The 25,988-nt window shown below is 68.5% G+C and overlaps 2 protein-coding genes across 2 annotated transcripts; both read right to left on the bottom strand.

The window, feature by feature from the left end:
* Window positions 1-504: 504 nt before the first annotated feature.
* On the bottom strand, window positions 505-5,838 carry PRLH (prolactin releasing hormone). The gene is made up of 5 exons (XM_055121291.1): window positions 5,790-5,838; window positions 5,494-5,585; window positions 4,303-4,597; window positions 785-903; window positions 505-668 (listed from the first exon to the last, which is right to left on the bottom strand). The coding sequence occupies exons 3-5, from the start codon at window positions 4,374-4,376 to the stop codon at window positions 505-507; spliced, it is 357 nt and encodes a 118-aa protein (XP_054977266.1). The 5' UTR covers window positions 4,377-4,597; window positions 5,494-5,585; window positions 5,790-5,838.
* A 356-nt stretch (window positions 5,839-6,194) lies between these two features.
* Window positions 6,195-19,944, bottom strand: MLPH (melanophilin). Its single transcript, XM_055121290.1, has 12 exons — window positions 19,835-19,944; window positions 12,343-12,564; window positions 12,054-12,166; window positions 10,681-10,763; window positions 10,142-10,222; window positions 9,572-9,722; window positions 8,463-8,581; window positions 7,302-7,403; window positions 7,048-7,182; window positions 6,658-6,750; window positions 6,387-6,464; window positions 6,195-6,245 (listed from the first exon to the last, which is right to left on the bottom strand). The coding sequence occupies exons 1-12, from the start codon at window positions 19,942-19,944 to the stop codon at window positions 6,195-6,197; spliced, it is 1,338 nt and encodes a 445-aa protein (XP_054977265.1).
* Between the last annotated feature and the right edge of the window lie 6,044 nt (window positions 19,945-25,988).

The raw sequence follows: 25,988 nt of genomic DNA, 5'->3' as shown, positions 1-25,988 counted from the left end.
CCTGAGGGGGCACCGGGCACTGAAGAAGCGTGTCTGCACACGCCCGGCCCAGAGGGTGCGGGCCTGGCTGCTGAGCTCAGCCCTGGACACCAGGTGGCGCCAGACCCCCCAGCTGCCCAGCGCGTCCTCCTGTCTGTCTCCAGCAATCATGACTTCCATTCCCCGATGCCGTTTCTCAGACCCTCCACCTTGGGGTGCGCATGTACGTGTACCGGTGTGGGCATATGTTAACACGGTGTGCAAGCATAGGCGAGCGTTTATGTGTATGCACAGGGACATATGAACACGCACACACCACACACACGGACAGGTTCACACACATACACATGGACACGGACACGCACACACGGCACAGATGCACACAAACAGGCACACACATGCACACAGACACACGCGGGTGCTCATGCACAGAGACACGCACACAGATGCAGGCAGACAGACACACACGCGCCCCTGAGAGGCAGCTGCTTTATTGGGGCGGGGAGCAGGGCAGGGCGTGGGCTCTCAGCACCCTAGGGGGCCGTGCTGCCCCCGCTCCAGGCCAGGGGTGACCCATCTTCTCTGCGGTGCCAGCGGGGGGCTGCGGCCCGGGGCGTCTCTCCTGCGGCCGAAGCGTCCCACGGGCCGGATCCCCCGGCCCCTGTACCAGGCGACGTCGATGTCGGGGGCTGCGGAGGGAGGAGGCGGGCGCGCTGCTCTGGTGTCCAGCCCCCGCCCCCCCCCCCCGCGCGGGCCAGCGGGGCCCTGGGACAGCCCCAGAGGCACCCCAGGGACCGGCACTCACCGTGGATCTCCATGGAGCGCGGGGGTCCCCGGCTGGCGGCTGCCCCCAGCGCCAGGCCCAGCAGCAGGCAGAGGAGCACGGCCGGCGGCACCTGCATGCTCGGCACGGGACGAGGCGGCCTGGCCGGGCACACGGAGAGAGCCCGTGAGTGCCGGGCGCGTGGGCGGGCCGGCCAGGCACACAGATGTGTGCTTGTGGAAGTGTGCGCTTGTGTGAAGTGTGAGTGTGCGTGTGACTGTCCTGGCGTGTGTGCACATGAGCTGTGGTTTGCATGCGTGTGCATACATGTGCGTGCCCGTGTGAGCGGTCTGTGTGCAGCGCCAGCAGGCATGTGGGGGCTGAGTCTGCGGCAGGCTCAGGGCGAGCTGGGGTGCCTGATGCCCAGGTCCACTCTGTCCACCCCCGGGCCGTGTCCCTGCTAGGAGCAGCCTCCCCTGGCCCTGCAGAGCTGCCCGGCACCGCCTGCACCTGCAGCTCCCGGGGACCCGCAGGGCCAGAGTCGTCTCCTGGGAGCCCCTGGCGGCCTCGGTTGAGCCCGCGCTGCGCCCGCTGGGGTCACTCTGCGCCCTCTGGCCTCAGGTGCCGGTGTGGGGACCAGGGGTGGAGGCACTGCTGAGTGGGGGGGACGGGAAGTGAAAGAGAGGACGAGAGAAAAAGGGGGAAGGGGAGAGAGAGTGGGGGAGGGAGAGTGGGGGAGGGTGACCTCCGCACCTGCCAGTGGGGCTGACTCAGTCCAGTGGGGCACTGACTCGTCCTCCAGGGGATGGGCAGAGACCGGAGAAAAGGGCAGTGCCCAGGGTGGGGGCAGGCCTGCACTCAGACCCCTGGGGCTTCCCCACCCATCTGCCTGGTCAGCTCAGGTGTCCAGCCCACGCCTGGGGAGGGACAGAGGCCAGCACCCAGCCCCTGGACTCCCCGGCCCCCAGCCCCTGGACTCCCTGGCCCCCAGCCCCTGGACACCCCGGCCCCCAGCCCCTGGACTCCCCGGCCCCCAGCTCCTGGACAACCCGGCCCCCAGCTGCTGGACACCCCGGCCCCCAGCTGCTGGACTCTCCGGCCCCCAGCTGCTGGACACCCCAGCCTCCAGCTGCAGGACACCCCGGCCCCCAGCTGCAGGACACCCCGGCCCCCAGCTGCTGGACTCCCCGGCCCCCAGCTGCAGGACTCCCCGGCCCCCTCTTCCCCGGCTCGCGGCCCCGGTACCCTGTCACTCACCCTGAGCCTTGGGGTGCAAGGCCGTCTGGAGCGGAGGTGACCCAGACTTTCGGCGCGTCCTTTTATAGAGGGAATGACGCAGACCCCGCCCCGTGCGCCCCCTCCCGGGTCAGGCCAGGAGACGATCTTTTTTCTTGCCTTTCTCCCATTCCGCACGGAAACTCTCATCAGCCCGGGACTGTCCCTTCCCGGGCGACATAATTTCATTGTGGCTGGGCTCGAGCTGCATTAGCTGCCTCCGCTGGCCCCGGGCACTAGGGCGGCCACGGGCTGACGTCCGACGGGCCCATGTGCCCAGCCCCGCACCCCCAAAGGAGGAGCTGGTGGCCGCGACCAGGGCTCGCCGTGTCTCACCTGTGCTGTGTGTGCGTGCGTGTGCTGTACGCGTGTGCAGGATTAGACCTGTGCACACACACTCAACACGTATGATGTTTTGGCCATACATGTGTGTGTGGGTATACACCATGTGTGTTCCTTTAGACCATACACATGTGTGCTGGATGGCATGCATGCGTGCAGGCCCATACGGGTGTGCTGGATTGTGCGTATGTGTGCAGGCCCATACACATGTGTGTACAGTAACTGTGGTTCCACTCGAGCACGGCACACGTGTGCACATACGGTGGGGAGACTCTACCCCTGGCCTGAGGCTCAGGGTCAGGGTGGAGGGGCAAGAAGGGCGGCCGCCCCGCCCTGTCATCCCAAGGCGCCGAGGATGGCTGGCCCCCTCCCCGTCCCTCTCTGGAATGCTGGGGGGCCCTTCCGAGATCCGGGGGTGTGATGTCCCTGGGGGTCCCTGGGGGTGCTGGCTGGCAGGGGTCTCATGTGCTGGCTCTTGGGTGCTTGTGTGTAGGCGGTGAGCTTCAGGGAGGGGTTCTGGGGCAGGGGGGTCCGGGTGGGCCTTGGGGAGGGGTCCAGGTCAGGGACTGCAGCTGCTTGGCAAGTCCCCCTCGAGAGGCGCAGAGCCCTGCCCTGAGGTCGGGAGCCGGGTGCCCCAGGGGGTCAGTGCCATGGGAACCGCCGGGGGGCGGGGGGGCAGCCGCGGGCGTGAGCTCAGGTCGTGGGTGAGGCTTGGGCAGCTGAGGTGGATGGATCTCGGCCTCCTGTGGGCGCCCGTGAGCCCGTCCGAGCGGAGTCAGCCGGGAACCCACGGCAGATGCAAGAGTGAACGCGTGATGAGAGAACGGATGAAGGAGGAAAGCGAATGAATGTGTGAATGAATGAGGACTGAAAGGAGGGAGCAGTGAGTGAATGAATGAGCAGGGGTGGGTGAGTGGGTGCGTGAGTGCAGGTGTGAGCCGACAGATCTGACTGTGCGGCCTGGGGCAGGGCCCGGGAGGGCGAGTGAGAGCACCATGTCCCCGTGCACCGTGCCCCCGTGTCCCCTTGCCCTGTGTCCCCGTGTCCCGTGTCTCCATGCCCCCGTGCCCCTGTGCTCCTGTGTCCCATGTCCCCATGCCTTTGTGTCCCTTGCCCCCGTGTTCCGTGCCCTGTGTCCCATGTCCCCGTGCCCCTGTGTCCCCATGTCCCATGTCCCCATGTCCCGTGCTTCCGTGTTCCCGTGCCCTGTGTCCCCGCCTTGGGGCCCTGCGGTTGCAGTGGGCAGCGGGAGACAGAAGGTGGCCAGGAGGCCCCAGGCGCCTGGAAGCGCCCCCCGTGGGGACGGTCCTGGGGACGGTCCTGGGGAGTCCTGCAGCAGGTGACCCCAGGAATGAGGAGGGTGGAAGTGGCTCTGTTGCCTCGAGGGAAGATTTTAATCCGTTTGTGTGCGCTGGGAGCCTGGGCCTCTGGAAGCCGCATTTGCGAGGGGCAAAGGCCAGGGTCGGGCGGGGCGGGGGGCGGGGAGGACAGGAGGCGGGGCGAGGGGCGGGGCGAATGACGGGAGGAGGGGCGAGGGGCGGGGCCGTGCCGGGCTGCTCGTGCTTCATTTGGACAAACACTGGGATCGAGGGGCCCCGGCCACCATTGGGTGGTCGCGGGGCTCAGCAGGAAGTCCCCGTTGGCTGGGGGCGGCCTTGGCTCGGGGCTGAGGTCTGCAGGGGGCTCAGATTCACTCCCGGGGGTCCAGCTGTCCCTGCGGGGGCCTCAGGGAGACCACAAACTGGAAAGAATCCAGGCGTGGGAGGTGCTGGGACACGCAGTGGCCTGTGCCAGCCTGGGCCGGCAGCACTGGTCACCTCCAGGCCGAGCCAAGACCCCAGGCCCTGCCACTCACGGCCGCCTCTCTTGGCTTGCAAGCAGGTGAGTGGGGTTGGGGTCCCTCACCGCTGCCTGCTTCCTGGAAGACCCTCGGGAGTGCCCACCTGGCGGGAAAGCAGCGGGAAGAGGGCGGAGGGTGAACTGAGGGTGTGGACGGAGGCCCTGTGCTTCGCGGCATCCACCAGCATCCCCTGAGAGAAGCGGGCAGCCGGGGAGCGCAGAGAGCACAGGGGACAGCGGCCACCGACAGGGCTCCCCTAGGACGGGGGTCTTGGTTCTCTGCTGGACAGTGGGTGAGGAAAACGCAGGCCAGGTGGAGGGATGGGACGCACGGAGGGAGGCAGGGGCGTGGCTCTGTCCTGCTCCACCCCTCTAGGGCCGGTGGGTCATCACGGGTTTCTGCAAGGCACAGCACACAGACACACGTGCACAGGTCAGCGAGCTCAGGCACACGTGCAAGGTGAGACACACAGACACGTGCACAGGTCAGCGAGCTCAGGCACACGTGCGCAGGTGAGACACACAGACACACGTGCGCAGGTCAGCGAGCTCAGGCACACGTGCGCAGGTGAGACACACAGACACACGTGCGCAGGTCAGCGAGCTCAGGCACACGTGCGCAGGTGAGACACACAGACACACGTGCGCAGGTCAGCGAGCTCAGGCACACGTGCGCAGGTGAGACACACAGACACACGTGCGCAGGTCAGCGAGCTCAGGCACACGTGCGCAGGTGAGACACACAGACACACGTGCGCAGGTCAGCGAGCTCAGGCACACGTGCACAGGTGAGACACAGACACGTGCACAGGTCAGCGAGCTCAGGCACACGTGCACAGGTGAGACACACAGACACGTGCACTGGTCAGCGAGCTCAGGCACACGTGCGCAGGTGAGAAATGCAGACATGTGCACAGCTGAGCAAGTGTAGACACATGCACAGGTGAGCGAGCAGACACACATGCACAGGTGAACAAGCAAACACATGCACAGGTGAGCGAGCAACACACACGTGCACAGGTGAGGGAGCAGATACACGTGCACAGATGAGGGAGCAGACACACGTGCACAGGTGAGCGAGCAGACACACGTGCACAGGTGAGCGAGCAGACACACGTGCACAGGTGAGGGAGCAGACACACGTGCACAGGTGAGTGAGCTCAGGCACATGTGCTTGAGAGCGGGTGGCGGGTCCCGGGGCTGCAGGCTGGGTGGTGCCCGCAGCTGCCCGTGTGCCTGTCGGCCCGCTGTGCATCAGCCCGTCCCGCAGTCCCGAGGGTCCCAAGGGGCGTTACCGAGAAGCCGAGGCGGGCGGGGGCCGACCTGCCGGTGGGGTTCCTCTGCGTCAGGGAGCTGCGGTACAGGGAGTCCCGCTCGAAGCGGCTGCCTGTGGGGCACAGGGGGCCCGGCCCCGCTCAGGGGCACAGCAGCACCCGGGGGTGGGCAGGGCGGAGCTCGGAGAGGCAGCTGTGGGGCCAGGTGGGGGTGGCGGGCACAGGGCTTGGGCGGGAAGACCTCGTCCTTGTCACCAGGAGAGCCCACGGGAGTCACTCGGTGAGGTCCCCCTGCCCGCACGCTCTGCTGCTCTTACCCAGTGCTCCCGGGGAGCCCCTGAGTGTCGCCCCCGGGGGTCGGGCTGTAGCCACCACCTGAGGGAGGGAGGGACAGAGCGCCCAGAGCTCGCTGGGTGCCCCAGCACAGGCCCTGCCCCCCCCAGCCCCTCCCCCCATGGCAGCCGGGACAGCAGCCGGGCTGAGACACGCTCAGAGACAGGCACAGACGGGGTGGGGGCGGGAACGGCATCCCAGGAGTGCCCCCTGGAGGCCGCACCCTGCACTGCACAGGCATGGGCCTGGCTCTGGGGTCTGGCCCTGGGGGGCGTGGGGAGTGGCAGCCCCTCAACAGGCCACCTTTGGGGAGCCACGCCCACCGCACCCCCACTTCGTCCCTCGCCCGCGTGGGCACGCACATGCATGGGGACCCGAGGCACTTCCTGTCACTGACAGCGCCGTGCCCGCCCCGTGCCCGCCCACATCCGCGCGGGGTGCTGCCCAAGCGGCCGGGGCAGCAGAGGCGCAGCCAGCGCCCCCCACGGTCTCCAAAGGCCCCCCCATGTGACCCGGCCGGGGCGCCCAGAAACTCCTCCAAGCAGCCCACGTGAGAGGGCCCCCGGGCGGCCCCCACGCACCAGGTCCTGCTGAGGGGCGTCTGCGGGCACGTCCCCCGGGCTCTGGCCAGGCCTCCGGACCCTCCTCGGCAGAAGGACCTGTGGACACAGGGGCTGCGGGTCACCACTGAGCCGCAGGCGCCCTGCAACACGGGAAGCTGCAGGGACGCCCTTCAGGGGCCCGGGGCGGGGCCGGGACAGGGCCGGGACAGGGACAGGACAGGGACAGGACAGGGCCAGGAGGGGCCCGGGGCCGGGTGGGGAGGGCAGGCGGCCTCAGCCTCAGCCTCACCGGGAGGTGCGACGTCCTCTGGCGGGAGGCCGACGGCTGCACGCTGAGGCCGGCCGCCTGCAGGGCTGAGATCCGGGCCTGGATGTCCGTCACCTGGGGCCGGGGACAGTTTCAGTGCCACCCCCGGAGCTGGCACCCTGTACCCCGGGGCCCCCACGGGGACTCCCGCCCCTGCCCACAGGGCCCCGGATGCCCCTCAGGACCCCCAGACCCTCCTGTGGCCCTGGGCCGTGTTGCCCCGCCCGGCCACGGCCCCTGCAGCTGGGGGCTCAGGGACACCCCAGCCCCCGGCGCCCTGCGGCCCCTCACTGCCCCTCTCAGGGACGAGTGGCCGGGCTGGGGCCAGGGCCGTGGGCTGGGGGTGGGGCCGGGCTGCCCGGGGGCCCTGACCTCGCTCTCCGCCTGCTGGACCCCGGAGGCCGCCGCGGCCACCCTGTCCTCCAGCTCCGCCAGCTCCTCGCCCGCACGCCTGCGGCCCTCGGCCGGGCCCCCTGGGCTCTGGGGCCGCGACTCCGCTCCGCCGACCTGCGGGAAGACCCCGTGATCCCAGGAGTGATCCTGTGACCCCGTGACCCCATGACCCGGGGCCCCAGCACCCCTGGCTTGCGCGGCCTGTCGGGGGCCACAGGTGGGCGGGGCCTCACCCCCCGGGGTTCCTCCTCGTCCTCGCTGAGGTGTGTGACCAGCTGCGCCAGCTTCGTCCTCAGGGCGGCCTCCTCCCTGTCGGCGTCCGTGGGCGGGGGGCCCTGGGGGGCGGTCAGGTGTCCTCAGCACCCTAGGTGCGCCCGGCCAGCTGCGGGCCCTGTGTGTGCCACGGGGGACCCGGGCGGGGCCGTGTCCAGCCGCACCTCGGGACTGTACCCAGCGCTTTGAGGTGGCCCGGGTGGGGGGCAGTGGCCCCGCTGACCGACCCTCACCCCATCAGGCGCCGGGTGGCCTCGGGCTGGACTCCGGCCGGAAGGCGGGTGGCGGGTGGCCGAGGGCCTGGACATGCCGGCCGACGGGGGAGCCTCCGGCCCCGCCTGAGTCACCGTGCCCGGGGCCGCCGCTGCCCGAGAATCAATTCTCTGACGTCTGCTGGGCCCTGCCGGCACGTCTCCTGCCCCGCTGAGGGAGGGGGCCGCGGGCACGCACGTCCGGGAGGGCATCGATCGATCGATCGGCAGGAAGCGGCTGTGCCCCTCGGGCGGGCGGCAGGGAGGGGACGGAGCCACGGGCCTTCCTGAGGGGCGGAGGAGTGGCCGCTCGGGGCCACTCCCCCGAGCCAGGCTGCCACCTCAGCTCCAAGCCCCCCGCCGCTGTGAGGACAGGGCCGGCGGCAAACTCGGGTCTGGGCTGAGGCGCCCACCCGGCCCCGCCCTGGGGGCCCTGGAGGGGAAACTGAGTCGAGTCTCCAGCCCCACGGGGGTGTCCACTGCTGTGGGTCCCGCCTGCTCTTTCTGGGGGCCACTCCTGATGGTGTCTGGGCGGGGGCCTGCGGGCGAGGCGCGTCCTGGCCCATGGGGAGTCCCTCAGTGTCCCCACCGTGAGCCGGGCCCGGTGAGACACGGGACAGTCACGCCAGCGCTGGACGCGTCTCTCCCATCTCCGAGGTCCTGGCTGCGCCCGGCTCAGCGGGGACGCGGGGGTGGGTCCCTGGGCCAGGAGCTGGACCCTGTCAGGGGACGCTGGGGGACCTGCGTGAGGCACCGGGGACTGGCCATCACTGGCCAGACCGTCCGCCTGACCAGAGCCCGTGGGACCCCGGGAGGGGGCGAGCCCATCTGGGGGGCCCTGCGCCCCAGGGGCGGCCTGACACCCCTTACCTGGCCCTCGGATGCGGGCGGGCTGCTCCTCGGGGGGCCGTGGGGGGCGTCCCCGCAGATGGTGGCCAGGGAGGCCCAGCCCTGGGGGGGCGCCTGCAGCTGCCAGGGGTCGTCTGGCCCTTTGGAGGAAGAGCAGGGGTGAGTCGTGAGGGGGGCAGAGCAGGCGTGGGGGCATTGTTCCCGCAAAGACAGGCACACGGCCCCCGAGGCTGTGGGGTGGACCCTCCCACCGGACAGTGGGGTCTGTGCCCCCCAGGACCCGCGCAGAGCCCCGCGGGGCAGGCTGGCTCAGGCTGGCTCAGGCTGGAGCTTCTGCAGCCAGTGCTCGGGCCGGCCGGGCTGGGGCCGGGGGAGGCCGAGGGTCCGGCCTGGCGGGGTCACCGCGGAGAGGCCACGCGTGAGGCCTGGCCCTGATGGTCACTGGCGACTGGGCCCGCGTTCAGGGCGGCGCCCCCTCCGAGTGCCCCGGCCCTGCGGGCACACTTCCTGGCAGACGGCCTTAACCACATTTCCACCGCACCGAGGCTGATCTCATTTGCTCCGGTGAAGCGCCAGCGCCCACCCCGGGCGCAGTGGGGCCGTCTGGGGCCTCATTAGGAAGCGACTGGGCGAGGCAAAGTGGGCAGGCCTAAGTGGGTGGGGGTCCTGCGCCCCCGGGAGCCAGCCGCAAGCAGCGGGGCACTGCAGCAGCCAGGGGCACCGGGCTGGGTGCTCCCTCCCCTAGGTGCTCCCTCCCCAGGTGCTCCCTCTCCCTGATGCTCCCTCTTTAGGTACTCCCTCCCCAGGTGCTCCCTCTCCCTGATGCTCCCTTCCCCAGGTGCTCCCTCCCCAGGTGCTCCCTCCCCAGGTGCCCCCTCAGGTCTCAGGTCTGGGGGTTGTTGGAGTCAGGGTGGTTGGTCTGGTGACCTGAGGACCTGAGGTCCCTGGAGGGGTTGTGATCCCCCTTGACCTCCCGAGGTCCCAGACGGGGTCACCCAGCCCCCGTGTGCCCCCAGGGAGAGCCGACACCAGGCTGGGCCCAGCATCAACACAGTCACAGTGCCGGGCCCCCCCTCCGTCCCCACAGCCCAGGGCAGTCCCCGGCACCCCGCTCTGCAGCGGGCACCTACCGGGCTGGGGTCCGGCCTCTGCGAGGGCATCCGGGGGGCCTGGCGAGTGGCTGGCCGTCTGCTCTCCGGGGCCGGGGTCGCGGCCCCTGTCGCTGGCGTCTGCTTCCTCTGTGCCCAGGGTCCCCTCTGAGCCGGGCTCGCCTGTGAGGGTCTGAGCACAGCCGTCAGGCCGCCGCCGGGAGGCACCCACGGGGCGGGCAGCACCCCCGGGCTCAGGTCCCCTCAATCCGGACACTGCACCCTCTGGGCCCCTCTGCCCCAAGGAGGGGGCACCTGCACCGAGACCAGGCACACGGAGCGCAGACTCTCTTGTTTGTTCGTGTTTGTTTGGGGCCACACCTGGGGGTGCTCAGGGCTGACTCCCAACTCTGTGCTTGGGGCTGACTCCTGGCTCTGTGCTCAGGACTGACTCCCCACTCTGTGCTCAGGGCTGACTCCCAACTCTGTGCTCGGGGCTGACTCCCGGCTCTGTGCTCAGGGCTCACCCTGTCTCTGTGCTCGTGGATCACTCCTGGTTCTGTGCTCAGGTGACCCTGCTTTGACCCCATGGACCCAGGAGCTGGGACTCACCTCCAGGCTGTCGGAGTGGCTGAGGGTCACATCCTGGGAGTCCAGGAGGTCCAGGCCGTGGATGGAGAGGCGGCGCCTTGTCTTGGGGGGAGACGTGACAGGGGGGGTGGCCTGGGGGGGCCAGACACCAGCCAGAGCCCCCCACGCCTCACCTGTGACCTGGACGCTGTGAGCACCGAAGCCCAGAGCCCCCGAACCCTGAAACCCTCGGGGTCAAGGATCTCTTTGCCCCCAGGGGTGCAGACAGAGCGGCTGAGCCCAGCTCCGGTCCCGTGAAGGGGGGGTCGGCGCCTCACCCTGCTGACGGCGGCCGCAGAGCCCAGTGTGCGCCCGAGGCCTGCCCGGGCCTGCCTGCCCCCCAGGACCCCCCGCCCTGACCTGCCTGCCCCCTCCCCCTCCCCCCGCTGGCCTCTCCCGGCCCCCCTCTGGCCGGGCCCACCTCGGCCCACTGCAGCTGGGCCCCGGCCTCTGCAGGCTTCTCCTGGGCGTCCCAGAGACCCCCGTGCAGGGGCGGCTGCTCTGAGACCCCACAGACTTACTTTGCCGCCCCGTGGCTGCGCATCAGCCTCCTCGTCCGTCTGCTCGCTGTCTCCGCTGCCCTCGCCCGCGCTCAGCTGGGCCCCTGAAACAGCCCTGCAGGTCACACAGAGACGGGCCAGGCCCGCCCCACCCCTGCACAGCCTCCTCCCTACACACCACCCACCCCCTCCACTCTCCGGCCTCCGTCCCACATCCCTCCTTCCCCAGCCCCCTCCTTCCACCCCGATGCATCCACCACCACTGCCCACGGCCCGCCCGCCGACCCCCCATCCCGGCCCCGTCCAACCTGTGCCCTCGGCGCCTGGGAGGTGCCCTCTGACGGCCTCTGCCCCACCCACCTGCCCAGCTCCAGCAGCCAGACAAAATCACCCCCAAACCCTTGCCTCGGGCGCTCTGACCCTGAACCCAAATGGACCCCGCGTGGCCAAGACAGCCGTCCACACTGGCCAGCCAGCCCGCGCTGCCTTGGGGTCACCCTGGGAGATGCCTGTGCTGACCCAGGCCTGCTGCTCTTCACGTCCCGGACCCCGGGTGGGTGTGACCACAGCCACAGGCTGAGACGGGGACACGCTCTCCCTCAGCCCCCGCCCCCTGGCCCTGGGACGCCCGGCCTGCTTGTTCCTCCCGCCCCCTCCCCGGGACCCATCCACCTCCACCGTCCAGCTTTCGTTCCTTCCCGGGTGCCCGCGCGGGGCCGGATGTGAGTCTCAGGGACTCGCCCCAAACCGTCAGGATTCCGAGAGACCCCATGGGCCCTCACGCTTCCCAGGAAAGCAGGTTGAGGTTCTAGAGCTTGGGGAGGGTCCGGCCCTCGCGTGGGAACACGGTCTCAGGGCCCTCACACCCCTGCCCCTGCGGGGGTGGCTGGGGTCCCCGGGCAGCTGCGCCCCGTCCACTGGGCCTGCTGGGTGGTCTCCAGCCAGCTTTCGTGACTTTGTTCACTTTAGAAGGGCTTGGCTAAGGCCACTGGCCCCTGCCCCTAGACCCAGTACCTGCCGCCGGGCCCAGCACCTTCCCGCCTCCCCACACCTGCCTCCACACTGGACAGTGGGAGCCAGCTCAGGCCCCACAGCGCCACCTGCTGGCCCTTGGTGGTGCTGATCAGATCCAGGTCCCTGGTCCCCATAAGTCGGGGCTGGCCGGAACAGAAGTCACTGTCCCACTAGGCCAGGCAGGTCCTGGGGCTCCACGAGAGGCCAAGAACAGGTGACACCCCAGGTCGGGACCCCAGCACGGCCTGGTCCCAGCATCTCCCAGGAGACCCCCAGCAAGGCCCCCACCACGGGACAGACTCAGGCACACGCTCGCCTGGACAGAGGGCCGGCCCGGGCCCCCATGCCCGCCTGGCCTGCGCCCACCATGCCAGCCTTACCCGCGCGCTGCAGCCGCCCGCTGAGGGAGCGGATCACCTTGGCACTCCCGAAGCGCTTGAAGCGGGCCCGCAGGTGCCCGTAGTACCACTCCAGAGAGCCGATCTGCACCACCCTGCGGAGACCCGGGCTCAGATGCAGCCCCACGGCCCCCTCACGCCCCGCGCCCAGCCCTGCAGGACCCTGGGCTCAGACGCAGCCCCACGGCCCCCTCATGCCCTGCGCCCAGCCCTGCAGGACCCCGCCCTCCCCCGTCCAGCCGTCCACAGCGAGCTCTGGGGGCGCGGTCACCTGGCCAGGTGGCAGGGGTGGCAGAGCCAGCCCCCCTCGTCCGGATGCGCTGGGCTGCAGCGGGGGCAGCAGGTGAGCCCGCAGTCCTGGCACTGGCTCCCGGGCGGGTCATGCGGCTGGTAGGGCTGCAGGCAGCGCGGGCACTGCGGCAGGTGCGGCTCCTCGCCATCCGGAAGGGCCTCGCGCTTGGCGCTCTCCCGCTGGATCTCACCCTTCAGGCCCCTTCAGGAAGCACCGGAGACAGGAATGAGGACATGTGCTCTGACGACCATGCACATGCACACATACATGCACACGCACACATGCATGTGCACACATGTGCACATGCACACACATGCACAAGCACACACATTCAAACACATGCACACGTGCACACAAACATACACATGCTTATGCACACATACATGTACAAGCACACCCATGCACACACATGCACAAGCAGACACACATGCGTGCATAAGCTCACACACATGCACAAGCACACATTGCATGAACAAGCATACAGCTACACACTTGCTATACAGCTATACAGCTATACACATGAGATATGCATGAGCCCACTCATGCACTCGCACAGGAGCATACATGAGATATACATGAGCATGCAAACAACACAACATGCAGGCATCCATGAGCATGCATGCATATATATAAGAGTGCACATATGCACATGTGCACAAGGCAACCGTGAGCACACACACAGGTCATCCATGAACACATACACAGGAAATACAGGAACATATGCACATATACACAGGTTATTCATGAACATAAAGGGACTCCCATGAACACATACTCACGTACACAAGAAATGCAGGGACACATAGGTCATCCATGAACACATCTGCACGCATACATAAATGTACACACGTGCAAAAGGAACTCACACAAGCAGCACACAGGTACATATGTACACTACGCACATATATAGGCATCTATGATGAGCACACGTGTGCATGCAAAACTGCAATGCACATATGTGCAAACATGTGCATAAGGCATCTGTGAGCACATAATGCACACACATACAACCCAGACATACGTGCACACAGAGCAGGCTCTGACACAGGAAAGCAGGAGTGCAGTGCCCAGAGGCAGTGCCCACTCCCTGCGAGGACCCCCCCGGGGAAGGCCAGGAGGGCGAGCGCAGACGCGTGTGGTCTGGGGGCCTGAGGGGACTCCGCTCCTCGGGACGAGGCTGTGCGGCTTATCCTGACGGCCGGGGCGTCCCCTGGATGGCAGAGGCCGGTCCAGGTCCGTGGCGGGGATTCAGAAGCACAGGTCCAGGCAGGGCCAGCACTGCCAGCCCAGGCCCGGGCATGTGGCACTGTGGCCAGCGGTGGGACGCAGTCCAGGCCGAGGGCCTGGCCGGGGGCTTCTCCGGAGTGGACTGTGCTCGTGGCCTGCTGGCCGGGGGCAGGGTCGGGGGTCTTTAGCGCCCCATGTCCCATCTCTGGGGCAGCTGCTCGAGGAGTCCTGGGGGCAGAGGTGCTGGGGCTGGTGCAGCCTGGCCCGGCCAGTGGGTGCCCAGAACCAGCATGTCTGCTTTGTCCGCTGGAGAGCAGGGGGGTGGCGGGCGGGGGAGCCACGCCTGGGCTGGGCAGAGGGAAGGGGGGCCCTGTGAGACCCCACCCCCTCCTGTCACTTTGACCAGAGCCGTGGCCCCGAGCACAGGGCAAGGCCAGGCCAGAGGTTTGGGGGTTCTCCCGGGAGGAGACCCCTCTAATTGAGCCCCCACTGGTGGGGTGAGGGCTGGCGGGCTCGGGGGGCTGCATCCGGAAGGGCGCCCGGGCGTCGGAGGGGGCGGGAGGACCCCTGTTGTTGGGGTTCCCAGGCTGTCCCCAAACGAGACCCTTCAGATTCGAGTGGGGTGGCAGGGAACAGCTGGAGGCAGCACCAGGCCGCTGTGTCCCCTCAGGTGGGCCCTGAGCAAGAGGCCCGTGGTGCTGGGCCAGGGCGGGACTGTCCCGGGCGGCTCTCAGCAGTGGCACTGACCGGTGTGGGCACCCGCACTGCTCGGCCGAGCCCTCAAGGCCGCCCATCCGGGCTCGGCAGGGACAGCGGGGTTAGTTCCTGCCCCCACCGGCGGACTCGGGAGCAGGGCAGGCAGGGGCAGGCCCCCACACACTCACACACACAGCTCATCACACATCTACACACTCACAGACACACAATCCCCAACAGCCCCGCCCCTCTGCACACCTTCCCACCCCTCGGACCCACCCCCTCTGCACACCTTCCCACCCCAGCCCCGCCCCCTCTGCACACCTTCCCACCCCTCAGCCTCACCCCCTCTGCACACCTTCCCACCCCCAGCCCCGCCCCCTCTGCACACCTTCCCGCCCCTCAGCCCCGCCCCCTCTGCACACAGTCCCACCCTTCAGACCCGCCCCTTCTGCACACAGTCCCACCCTTCAGCCCCGGCCCCCAGCACTGAGCATGGACACTGGCCAGGTCCGGCCCAGCACTGACCCTCCCACCGGGACTCCTGGCCAAAGCCTTGCTCTGGCCCTGCTGGAGGCTGCAGTGCAGGCGCTGCTTCCCCTGCGCCCCGCGCCCCCCAGCAGGCAGGGACCCCCGCCCAGGGCTGCTGTTCTCGAAGGAACGAATGGTCGGGAACACTCAGCTCTGACGGGTTGTCGCGAGCTCCCGGGGTCCCCCGTGAGTTAAGAGCAGAAGGGGGTCTCGGCCCTGCTGGGAGCACCCGGCCTGGGGGAGCCCCTCGAGGAAGGAGGCGGCAAGGGGAGGTCACGTGGCCGGCCAGACCTGGGGCCCGCCTGGGGTGCAGGCGGGAGGGCGGGGAGCCGGGCCGGGGTCCTGGGCAGCGCAGCGGCGGTTCTGGTCCGGCCGAGCCCCAGTGAACACGCCAGATACGACACCCCAGAGGCCCGGCTGCTCCGTGTGGGAGCGGAGAGCAGCGTGCCCGCCCCTTGGCGCTGACCGCCCGGGGGGCCGGCCGAGACCTGTCCAGCAGCAGCCGACCTGGGGCGGGCGGGGTGGGGGGGTGGGCAGGGGAGGGGCGGCAGCCCAGAGGCCCGGCCCGGAGGGGAGGGCGCCTGGTGGGCCCAGGCGGGGGTCACAGCTGCAGTGCCCACGGGCCAGCGGGGGACAGGGCCTTCGGAGCCCCGGCTCCTTCTCTCAGAGGCCCTGGGGCCGCAGGTCGGGGCCCCCCACCCAGGAAGCTCCCGTGCCCCCCAGCCTGTCCTCGCGCCCGAGCCCGACCCCAGCCTCAGAGGCCGTGATGGTCTCAGGCTGCCTCCTTGCACCCGAGGCCCCGGGCAGCCGAGGGGCAGCTGTGCCTGTGGGCCCTCGCTGTAGGTGACCCGGGGGCACCTTGGGGTGCGTGTGAGTCCTCCGGGCCCAGCGGGGCGGGTGGGGGCAGCGGTTATTTGCTGTCCAGTGGCCCAGAGAGTCGCAGATGCAGATTCAGCTCCCTGGGACGCTCCTGGGCAGCGTCCACCCCGCCCGCCCAGGGCTGCCGGGCGCTGGGGTCCTGTGCAGCCTCCTGGCCCGCCGCAGCCTCTGGGGGAGGGGGCAGTAAGGTCGGGCTGAGCGTCCTGGGGGAGGGACACGGGCCTGACGAGCACTGTTACTGATCATCTGTTTATCAATAATTCAGAAATGATTTATCCGTTATTGATAAATTAGTAACAGAATGAGGGGCGCCCTGGGGTGCCGGGCGTGGGGGGGGAGCAGCGCGGTGTCCCGGGCTGGCAGGACTGGGGGCAGCGTCCAGGGGCGGGGGTCCCCGAGGCCCAGCTGGGGGCAGTGAGGAGCTGACCAGCAGGCGCTGGCCGTCCAGACACTGTGCCTCACTTCCTGTCTGCCTGCCGGCCAGCTGCAGCACGTGACCCGTCCTGTGACCGCAGGGCCAGGGCTGCTGCTCGCTCTCGGCCCAGCCTGCCCTGCCTGCAGCCTCAGCTGCCCACTGTCCACTTGGGCCGAGAGCAGGGGCCCTGCCCCTGTCCTGTCTGGGGAGCGCACAGGAGCTCGGGGTCACTGCTGGACACCACGTGGGACCCCCCCAGGCCTTGGGACCCCCTGCCCCGGAGACTCGCTCCCTGCAGAGTGGGGAAGAAGCTGAGGTGACTCTGGGCCTGTCCATCCCCCCAGGGTCCACTCAGGCCACCTGGCATCCCTCACCCTGAGCCAGGCCTCCCGGGCGGGCCATGGCCACAGAGAACGGTGATGCTGAGCTCCCTCTCGGCCGCCTCTGGCTCTCTTCTTCCGCTTCCAGACTTGCCTGGGGTTATGGGTTACTGTGTTTCTCCTGTATGTATATCAGGGGGCAGAGCTACCCCTGGGGGAGCTCAGGGCTGACTCCCGGCTCTGTGCTCAGGGCTCACTCCTGGCTCTGTGCTCAGGGCTGACTCCTGGCTCTGTGCTCAGGGCTGACTCTCGGCTCTGTGCTCAGGGCTGACTCCCGGCTCTGTGCTCAGGGCTCACTCCTGGCAGGGCTCGGGGGACCCCGTGCATTGCCGGGGGTTGGGCCTGGTGAGCCGTGGGCCAGGCCAGTGGCCTCCCCACAGGTACTGTCTCTCGGGCCCACGTGTATTTCTTATTTGGCAAACTTCCTGTCTGATTAACGTTGCAATTCACACATTTTCCGAATCTGGAAAGCCTCAGTGTGATTTTCATGCCTCGTGGGCAGGCTGAGTCTGCTGCAGCCGGTTCTTTAACTTAGAATTTCAGCCTCAGGGTCGGAGCCGTGGCACAGCGGGGAGGCGCCTGTCTGGCACACAGCTGACCTGGCTCGGTCCCTGCCGTCCCACGTGGAGTGATTCCCGGGTGCAGAGCCGGGAGTGAGCCCTGGGCATCTCTGGGCCCCACACAGAAACAAGCGAAAGCGTCTGCCCTCGGCTCGGGGGTGCTCTGTGGCCACCTTGCGCCTGAGCCTTCACTTTCACCCAAGGCCCACACACGCCTGCCCCGTGTCCTTCTGGGGCTTTTCACTCCGTCAAGCTTCACATTTGCAATATTCCAATTAAAATAACGCTGAGGCTGGCCTCTCCCTACCCCCGGCCCAAGGCTGCCGCACGGAGCCCCACGGAGACCCCCTGCCCCACCATGCGAGCGACTGTCCCGAGGCAGGAAGGCCGTGTGGGGGACTGCAGTGTCCAGGACTGTCTGGAGCCTGGATGGGCTGTCCACTGCGGGAGAGCCTCGCTGCCAATGTTTGTGGGTGAGCCCCTCAGGACAGTCCCGTGTGGGGGTTTGTCTGTTCTCACCAGACTCCGGGACGGGCCTGGGGTTGGCCACTGTGGGTCACTGGCCTGGGGTCAGAGGTCAGTCCGAGACACTGTGCTGTGTCTCTCCTGGGCGTCTGGGTGGGCAGCGGGCAGCGGGTGAGGGCACGGGCCCGGGGAGGCCCAGGTACCGGGTCCTTTCACCATCGGGGGATTTTAAACTCCGCTTCCTAACGGCTGTCCTGAAGCTTGAGAAGGACGTGGCCCGTCCTGGATGCCGTGCACCCAGCACGGGCAAGGGATTCCTGCACCCGGCGATGCTCAGGGCTGGCTCCTGGCTCTGCACTCGGGAGTCATCCCGGGGGTGCTCGGGGACCACCTGGGACGCCGGGGATGGAGCCTGATCGGCCGCGTGTGAGACCGACGCCCTCCCGCTGTGCTGCGGCCCTGGCCGCCCGAACCCCTTTCCTTGGGCAGCGCGGGCTGGGCGGGCCTGCGGGCTCGGGCGCTTCCTGGCCCTTGTCTGGGGCATTGGCAACGCGCTTCCAAGGGCGCCGGCAGCGCCTCCTGTTCCTCAGGCCAGTGAAGCCACTGCCGGCCAGGGGGGAGGGCTGGGGGGGGTGTTCCACTGGGGGTGCCCTCTGGGGCCTAGGGCAGCCCAGGCTCCAGGCCGAGCCCAGGACCGCAGGGCCCCGAGCAGCAGGGGGCCCGGGGGCCCCAGACCCCCCTCCCGAGCCGAGCCCTGGACAGCGGCGGCCGCGGGCCCTTGGGCGGCAGCTGTGTCGGCGCCCCAAGCAGGCCCCCTTCCTGGTGGGACCAGCGGCCTTGCCCGTGTCGCGGCCCACGAGGGCCCGTCTGCGCCCCGCGGGCAGCTGACCGCGGCTGACCGGCGAGAGGCCCGGCCCTGCCGTCCTCCCTGGCCCGAGGCCCCGTCCAGACAGGAGCCCTTTGTCCCGCGGCCTGTCTGAGGCCTGGCAGGCCTGGGGACGCACTGACCTTTCGCCCCACTGACCAGCTGGGGACGGAGGGGCCCTGAGGGTCCCGCTCTCACTCTCCGTGGGGCCCGCGGGTGGAGCATGGTCTCACAGGGGTCTCAGGCCCGGGCGGGAGGAGCCGGGCAGCCAGGCAGCACGTCGGGCTCAGACTGGCCGAGTCTCAGGAGAGACCCCGAGGGGAGGCCCTGGGCCCCACGTGCTGCTCTTCCCGCCTGAGCTGGGGGGGCATGACCTCTCCTGCCCTCGACCCCCAGCCCCGTCCCCTCCTCACCCTGCCCGGCCCACAGCTCTGAAGCCTGGAGGGACCCCCGGGTCACGGGGCACCCACAGGGTCACAGGTCATTCATGGGTCATGGGGCACCCAGGGGGTAATAGGCCACCTGTGGGGTCACAGGGCACCCACACCTGCCGTGGCACCTGCAGCTCCAGGTGTAGCCTCTGCCATGGGCTCTACTGTCTGTCCCTGACCCTGACATCATTTTTGGGTTTGCTTTTGGGCCACACTGGGCTCTGCTCAGGGCTGACTCCCGGTTCTGTGCTCAGGGCTGACTCCCGGCTCTGTGCTAGGGCTGACTCCTGGCTCAGTACTCAGGGCTCACTCCTGGCTCTGTGTTCAGGGCTGACTCCCAGCTCTGTGCTCAGGGCTGACTCCCGGCTCTGTGCTCAGGGTCACTCCCGGCTCTGTGCTCAGGGTCACTCCCAGCTCTTTGTCCCTTAGCCAAAGCTGCAGCAGGAGGGTCTTCCCGAGCCCTGGCACACTGGGGCACCGGGTCTGCCTCTAGGGACCTCACGCCTGCCTCTTCTCTGTCCGGGGGCACGAGCACACCCCTGACGTGTCCCCATGTGACGTGAGGAGAGCTCGCCCCCAGTCAGGCAGGAACCTGGGGAGGGGCAGCTTGTCGGACCCAGCGAGGGCGAGGCTGAGTCCCGGCAGGGAGGGGGCTGCGTGGGCGGCAGTGGCCTGGCTTCCGGGAGCAGGACCGGACAGGCCGGGCGGGTTCTGGGCACCTCCAGGAACAGCCCCCTGGCTCTGGACTCTGACCCGGGCGTGGTGTTGGCACGTCCAGGGCAGAGCGGGTGCCAGGCCACTGGGGTCCCCTCCCCGACGGCAAACAGACCGGACACTCCGCGCCAGGCACTCCCTGCCCTTCCCGGGAGGCGCCCGCTGCAGATCGCAGGCGCCCGAGGGAGCTGCACAGGGTGGAAGGGAAGGGGGCGGGCCTTTGTCCCGCACCCCGACACCCCGACACCCCAACACCCGGCCCAGGCGGCTGGAGGGCGGGGCTGGCCCTCACCCTGGGTAACACTCACCGCAGCCGCTGCTCCTCCGCCCTGCGCAGGGCCAGGTCCCGCTGGATCACGCCCCACACATGCTCGGCCTCCGCGTCCGTGAGCTGGGACAGGTCCAGCTTCCTCCCCATGGCCGCCGCCTGTGACAGCACACACCGGTCAGCGGGTCAGCGGTGGCACCAAGGGCAGAGGGACAGACCCCAGGAGATGGATGGATGGACAGTCCCCAGGGACACAGTCCCCAGGGGACAGACAGACAGTCACCAGGGGACAGATGGACAGTCACCAGGGGGACAGACGAACAGTCCCCAGGAGACAGATGGACAGTCACTGGGGACAGACAGTCACCAGGGAACAGACGGACAGTCACCAGGGGACAGACGGACAGCCCTAGGGGACAGACAGACAGTCACCAGGGGACAGACAGACAGTCACCAGGGGACAGACAGACAGTCACCAGGGGGACAGACGGACAGTCCCCAGGAGACAGACGGATAGTCACCAGGGGGACAGACAGTCACCAGGGGACAGATGGACAGTCACCAGGGGACAGACGGACAGTCACCAGGGGACAGATGGACAGTCACCAGGGGACAGACGGACAGTCACCAGGGGACAGACGGACAGCCCTGGGGGAGATGGACAGACCCTGGAAGGATGGATAGCAAACAGCCCCCAGGGCAGATGGACAGACAGACCCCAGGAGGGCGAGTTGGACAGTTCCCAGAAGGACAGACGGACAGACGGCTCCAGGAGCAGGTGGGCTTCTAAACAGACGGGCCCCGCCCCTGTGTAGCGTCCCCAGCCTGTGCTCAAGGGTCCTGCCCGCTCCTGGGGCTCACAGCCTGGGCCCCTCATTCTCCTCCTGCAGGTCTGCCCGGGTGGGGCTTCAACCAGGGCCCCTCAGGTGACCCCAGACCTCTGTCCCCACAGTCCCCCACATGCTGAGACCTCTGAAAAGCACCTGGGGAAGCCTCAGGGATGTGTGTGCATGTGTGGTGTGTATGTGTGTGTGTGTGTGCATGTTTGCGTGCATGAGGTGTGTGTGTGCATGTTTGTGTGCATGGGGTGTGTGTACGCATGTGTGTATGTGAGTGTGCATGTGTGCGTGCATGTGTGTGGTGTGTGTGCATGTGCATGTGTGTATATGTGTGCACATGTGTGCATGGGGGAGTGTGCACACATGTGTATATGTGTGCATACATGGGGTATGTACACGTGCATGTGTGTGGCATGTGTGCATCAGTGTGTGTATGTGTGTGTGCATGGGGTTGTGTGCATGTGTGGGGTGCGTGTGCACGTGCGTGCATGCCTGTCTGTGTGTATGTGCCCCTGTGTGGCTGGGGACTGGCTCAGGCAGGAGGGGGGACCCCCGCCCGGGAGGAGGGGAGCTGGGGGGTCCCGTTGCCCCCTCCTCCCTGGCACCGCTGCTCCTGGCCGTGGAGTGGCCCCCTCTGCCCGGCGGCTGCCCTCCTGGCGCAGCTTCTGTGGTGGTTAAAGTGGGGCCGTCGCTGAGCCCCCAGGGGCTGGTGCATCTTGAGTTTTCCTGTCTGAGGATGAGGACGGTGGGAGACGGGCCGAGAGCCGGCCGGGCTGAGGGCGGGGGGGAGGGGATGCCCTGGGCCAGGGGGCTCGGAAGGTGGATTGGAAGAACAGGGCCCCCAGAGCAGATCAGAAATCAGGGGCTGCGTTTCCTCCCCAGTGGCACGGGAGCTGCTCACCGCACGCTCAGGCCACTTTCAGAGGTGCCCCCAGAGGGACCGACGGGGCATCACCCTGGGGGCCCCACAGAGGCAGGTCCCTGGGGCAGGGGGGCTTCACACCCCACAGGCACATGCTGTCCCTGAGGGCGCCCTCTGGTCTGGGGGCCCCAAGAGAAGGGTGGGGAAGGACACTCCCCCACACACATGCATTTGTGCACACGCACGCACACACGTACACTCACACCCATGCACAGTCTCACACACACATGCACACACACATGTACACTCACACCCATGCACAGTCTCTCTCTCTCTCTCTCTCTCTCTCTCTCTCTCTCTCTCTCTCTCTCTCACACACACACACACACACACACACACACACACACACCCCTGCTTCCTTTCGAATGATAACATGCCGGTCACGAGGCCGCAGCCTCTGCCCGAGGGGACTCTCCTGCGCGGGGTGGGGGCCTCCCGGGAAGGGGTGCAGAAGGAGTGGGCGAGCTGGACTCAGCGCCTGAGCACAGGGTCACGGCCCCCGGGTCACGGCCCGGACCCCCGGCTATGCTTTCATGCTCCATATTCACGCGGGATCTGAGCTGGGGGGGGGGGGGAAGGAGTGAAAGGAAATTGGGGGCCGAGTCTTCCTCCCCCAGCATGTCCCGGGAGGCCCGGCCGGGACCAGGGCCGAGGTGACCGGGGCCAGCCTGGCCTCTGGGTTCCTGGTTCCGGCTCCCAGCTGATCTCGGGGCCCAGGCCCAGGGCAGCGTCTGTGTTAACCCTTTGGGGTCCGAGGGCGGGCTGTGTGCGGGGACAGCGGCTCCAACCCCCGTCGAGATGACCCATTTCCACCAGCCACGCGGGCTCAGCTACAGCCCAGGCTGCCCCGAACCTGCCCTCCCACGGGGACACGGGGTCTGCAGAGGGACTCCTGGGCGGTGGTCCAGGGGTGCCCCTCCCCCAATCCTCAGTGCCGTGTCGGGGTGACGGGGAACAGGGCGGGGGGGGGGGCTCATGAAGAGTGCTCCTCCAAGGGACCCTGGGCCGGGGCCCCAGCACCGCCCCCGAGGGAGCATCACCCCTCCCCGACCAGCCCCCCGGCCCCCGGTGCCCCTTCGTCAGCAAACAAAGTGGGAATCCGGGGAACCGGCGGGGCTGCAGGTGGGTCCCTGGGAGGAGATGGGCTCGGGGGTCCTGCTCACCACGCTGGGCTCTGGGGTCCAGTGGCCGTGCACACTCGCCCCACAGCAGCCAGAGGGGGCCCAGGTGGGCCCCTGGTTCCTTCTCCCGCCCTGGCGCCTCTCCCCGCGCCCCTGCACTCACTGAGTTTCCTGGGGGCTCCGGGCCGACAGGCAGGCGGGCAGGTCTGGCAGCAGTGGGGAGCAGGGCGCGGAGGTCCGGGTCATGTGCCCAGGCGCCCCGCCCGTCTGGGCAGCGCTAGCTGGTGGGAGAGGCCCGGGGAGGGGAGGGCGGGAGGGCGTCCGCGGGGCCCAGCGTGGCCGCCTGACCTGTGCGTGCCGGGACGTGCCTGCGGGCCCAGCTGACCGGTCAGTTCCTCCTGGCGGGACAGGGCCCTGGTCTTACAGTGCGGCTGGCCAGCCCTCCTGCCACACCCGTGTGGGACCCCCAGAGCCGGGAGGAGGGGGCGGGTGTGCGGTGCGTGTGTATGTGTGTATATGTGTGTGTTCATGTGTGTGCATGTGTGTGCAAACAACAAACAAAAGGAAGAGAAAGAGCCGAAACCCACCAGAGTGGGCAGCGGCAGACTTGGGCGACCCGGGACCCCCCCTCCAGACCCAGCCCCGTGTTGGGGCCACCCCGCAGGGCTTGGGGGGTCTCCCCGGGTCAGGCCTCCCCCTCACGCACAGTGAACAGGAAGTCACGCTCCAGAGAGCCCGAGGCAACCACAGCGCCAGGACAGCCAGGGCCAGGCTGGCCGCTCACCCAGCCCTGCCTCCGCCTCCCAGGAGGGTGACCCCGGTGCTTCACTTTCTTTCTGTCCAGCCCCTGCTTGGGTGGCCCATGCTGGCTGGTGACCAGTGAGTGGCCCCCACTGCCTGGGAAAACCACTGGTCGCAGTGCTGGTCCTGGCCAGCAGGTGGCGCTGTGGGCCCGTTCCTGCCTCGCACGTCCTGGGCCTCCCCCGCTGCTTCCGAGGGGGTGGGGGCGGCCAGAGCAGTGGGGACCCTCCTGCCCTCTCCGCAGCCCGAGCCAGCGCAGCTGCCACCCGGACGCTGCCCACGGGAGACCTGGCAGAGATGGAGTGACCACGCCGGGCAGGACACGGGTCCTGCGGCCACCTGGGCCTGGAGGACGGGCCGTGGGTCCTGCACGTGGGTCCCCCCACGTGTGCTTAGGGCTAGCCGGGTCAGCGGCCCCTGCTCTCGTCCTCTCCCTGTGGTCCCTGTGCCCACACGCCCCTGCGGCTCCCCGTCTCCCGTGGGTGCTGGGCACGGCTGTGGCCCTGCGGTCTCGCCCTGCCCTCTCCTGGCCCCTCGTCGGCCGGAGCCTGGCGGGAATCTCCGTCTGTCCCCAGACGGCTTGTGGCTGCGGCGAGGCCCCGAGAGCACTGTCTCCTGAGCCTGCAGGGGGGCTCAGCAGTGCCCGGAGGACAGGCTGCGAGGGCCGCCCAACCTTAGGGAAGTGCTGCCCTCTGGTGGCAGAGTGGACGCTGCGGCTGGGCGGCACCAGGGAACAGCACCGGCTCCTCTGCCTCACAGGCCCTGCCCAGACCACGGCTCCCGACGCTCAGGCCCAGCCCGGGGGTCCCCAGCCCCCGGCACAGTGTCCCCCCAGGCCCACTGTGCCCACGGGCCATGTCCACAACGGGCCCCGCTCCCCACTGGGGCTGCTGGACGCCTCTTAGTGTCTGTGCTGGGACTCACACACACACACACACACACACACACACACACACACACACACACTGCCGACACATTCAACACACACACAGCCACACCCACCCACCCCCACAACTCACATACACTCTCCCACATGCCTACACAGAAATTCACACACATATGTACGCACACGTGTGCACACATTCACATGCTCTTACACACATATGCACACTGCACGCGCCCACGCGCTCTGGTGCATACATGCACACGCCCACGCTCATGCTCACACACTCACGTGTGTGACGTTCACCCGAATGCCCTCCGCTCACACCCGCACGCGCTCGCACAGCGGAGTCAGACACACCGACCCACACTCACCCCACACTCGCCCCACACTCGCACACATGACCACACTTTGACGCGCACACTGGCCCCCACGCCCCTCCCCGCATGCAGGAGCCGGGACGCCGCAGGGGGGCTCAGAGCCGCTTCCCGCGCGCGTGTCTTGTGGCGGGGCAGCGAGGGCCCTTGGCGGCCGGGCTCTGCCCACAGACACGTGTCCGCGGCGCTGGTGCTCATGGTGAGCCGGTGGGCCCAGAACAGGTTTTTCTCAAGCAAAGCGAAACCACCTACAGCTGTGGCCCCTCGCCCTGCGGGACCCTCCCTCAGAGGTCCCCGCCCGGGGCTCCAGGCTGCCCTGCAGTCTCAGAGTGGGTGGCTCAGGCCCCGGGACCCTTGGCCACACCGTCCCTGACCGAGTCAGCCGTCTCCCTTTCTGCTCTGTCTCTCTGGGAAGCTCCCAGGCTGCGGTGCCGGCGGGGGCGGCGGCCTGCGGGGAGAGGGGCCAGGGCTGGGAGGGTCGCAGCCCCTCGGGGCCTGGCTGTCCATGCCTCATGACATGGACTAACGGTGGGGGCCAGCACGTCGCCCCACACGTGTAAATGGGAGTATGGGAGCCCGTCAGCCACTTACGGGAGCCTGGCATGGCTGGACAGACGGGGACAGGGTGGGGGTGTGAGGGAGAGAGAGAGAGAAACAGAGAGGGAGGGGGAGGGAGAGAGAGGGGGTAGAGAGAGGAAAAGAGACAGAGAGAGACAGAGGAAGAGAAGAAGGGAGAGAAAGAGACAGAGAGAGGGAGAGAGAGAGGGAGCGAGAGAGAGAGGGAGAGAGGGAGAGGGAGAGAGGGAGAGAGAGAGGGAGAGAGGGAGGGAAGGAGAGGGAGAGAAGGAGGGAGAGAGGGTGGGGGGAGGGGCAGTGGCGCCTGTGGCCTGACTCAGTGCCCGTCCAGGTCTCCCTGACACCACCGGCTCCCTTGGGCCCGGCTGCTAGTCCTGTCTGTCCCTTAGGTGAGCTGGTCCGTCCTGCTCTGGGGGCTCCCCGCTCCCCCTCTGAGCCGGGCAGTGAGAGGCCGCGCTGGCCGCTGTGTCCGGCATGAGGACCCTGTGTCTGGGCTTCCCCGGGGAGGCAGGACGCGGCCCTGTGGCCTGGAGCAGCCTCGTGGGGGCGGCAGCGAGGGCGGCCACCGGCCTGGCCACGCGAGGGGGCTCGGTGCCGTCGCGCTCTGGGGAGACCCCCTGCTCTGCGCCAGCCGGCCCGGCGGGCGCCTTTCTGGTCTCAGCCCTTGCGAGTGCC

Source organism: Sorex araneus, chromosome X (genome assembly GCF_027595985.1).
Source record: "Sorex araneus isolate mSorAra2 chromosome X, mSorAra2.pri, whole genome shotgun sequence".
Taxonomy (NCBI): Eukaryota; Metazoa; Chordata; class Mammalia; order Eulipotyphla; family Soricidae; genus Sorex; species Sorex araneus.
The sequence above is the reverse complement of the archived record's forward strand: the minus strand, read 5'-3'. Positions and strand labels throughout refer to the sequence as shown.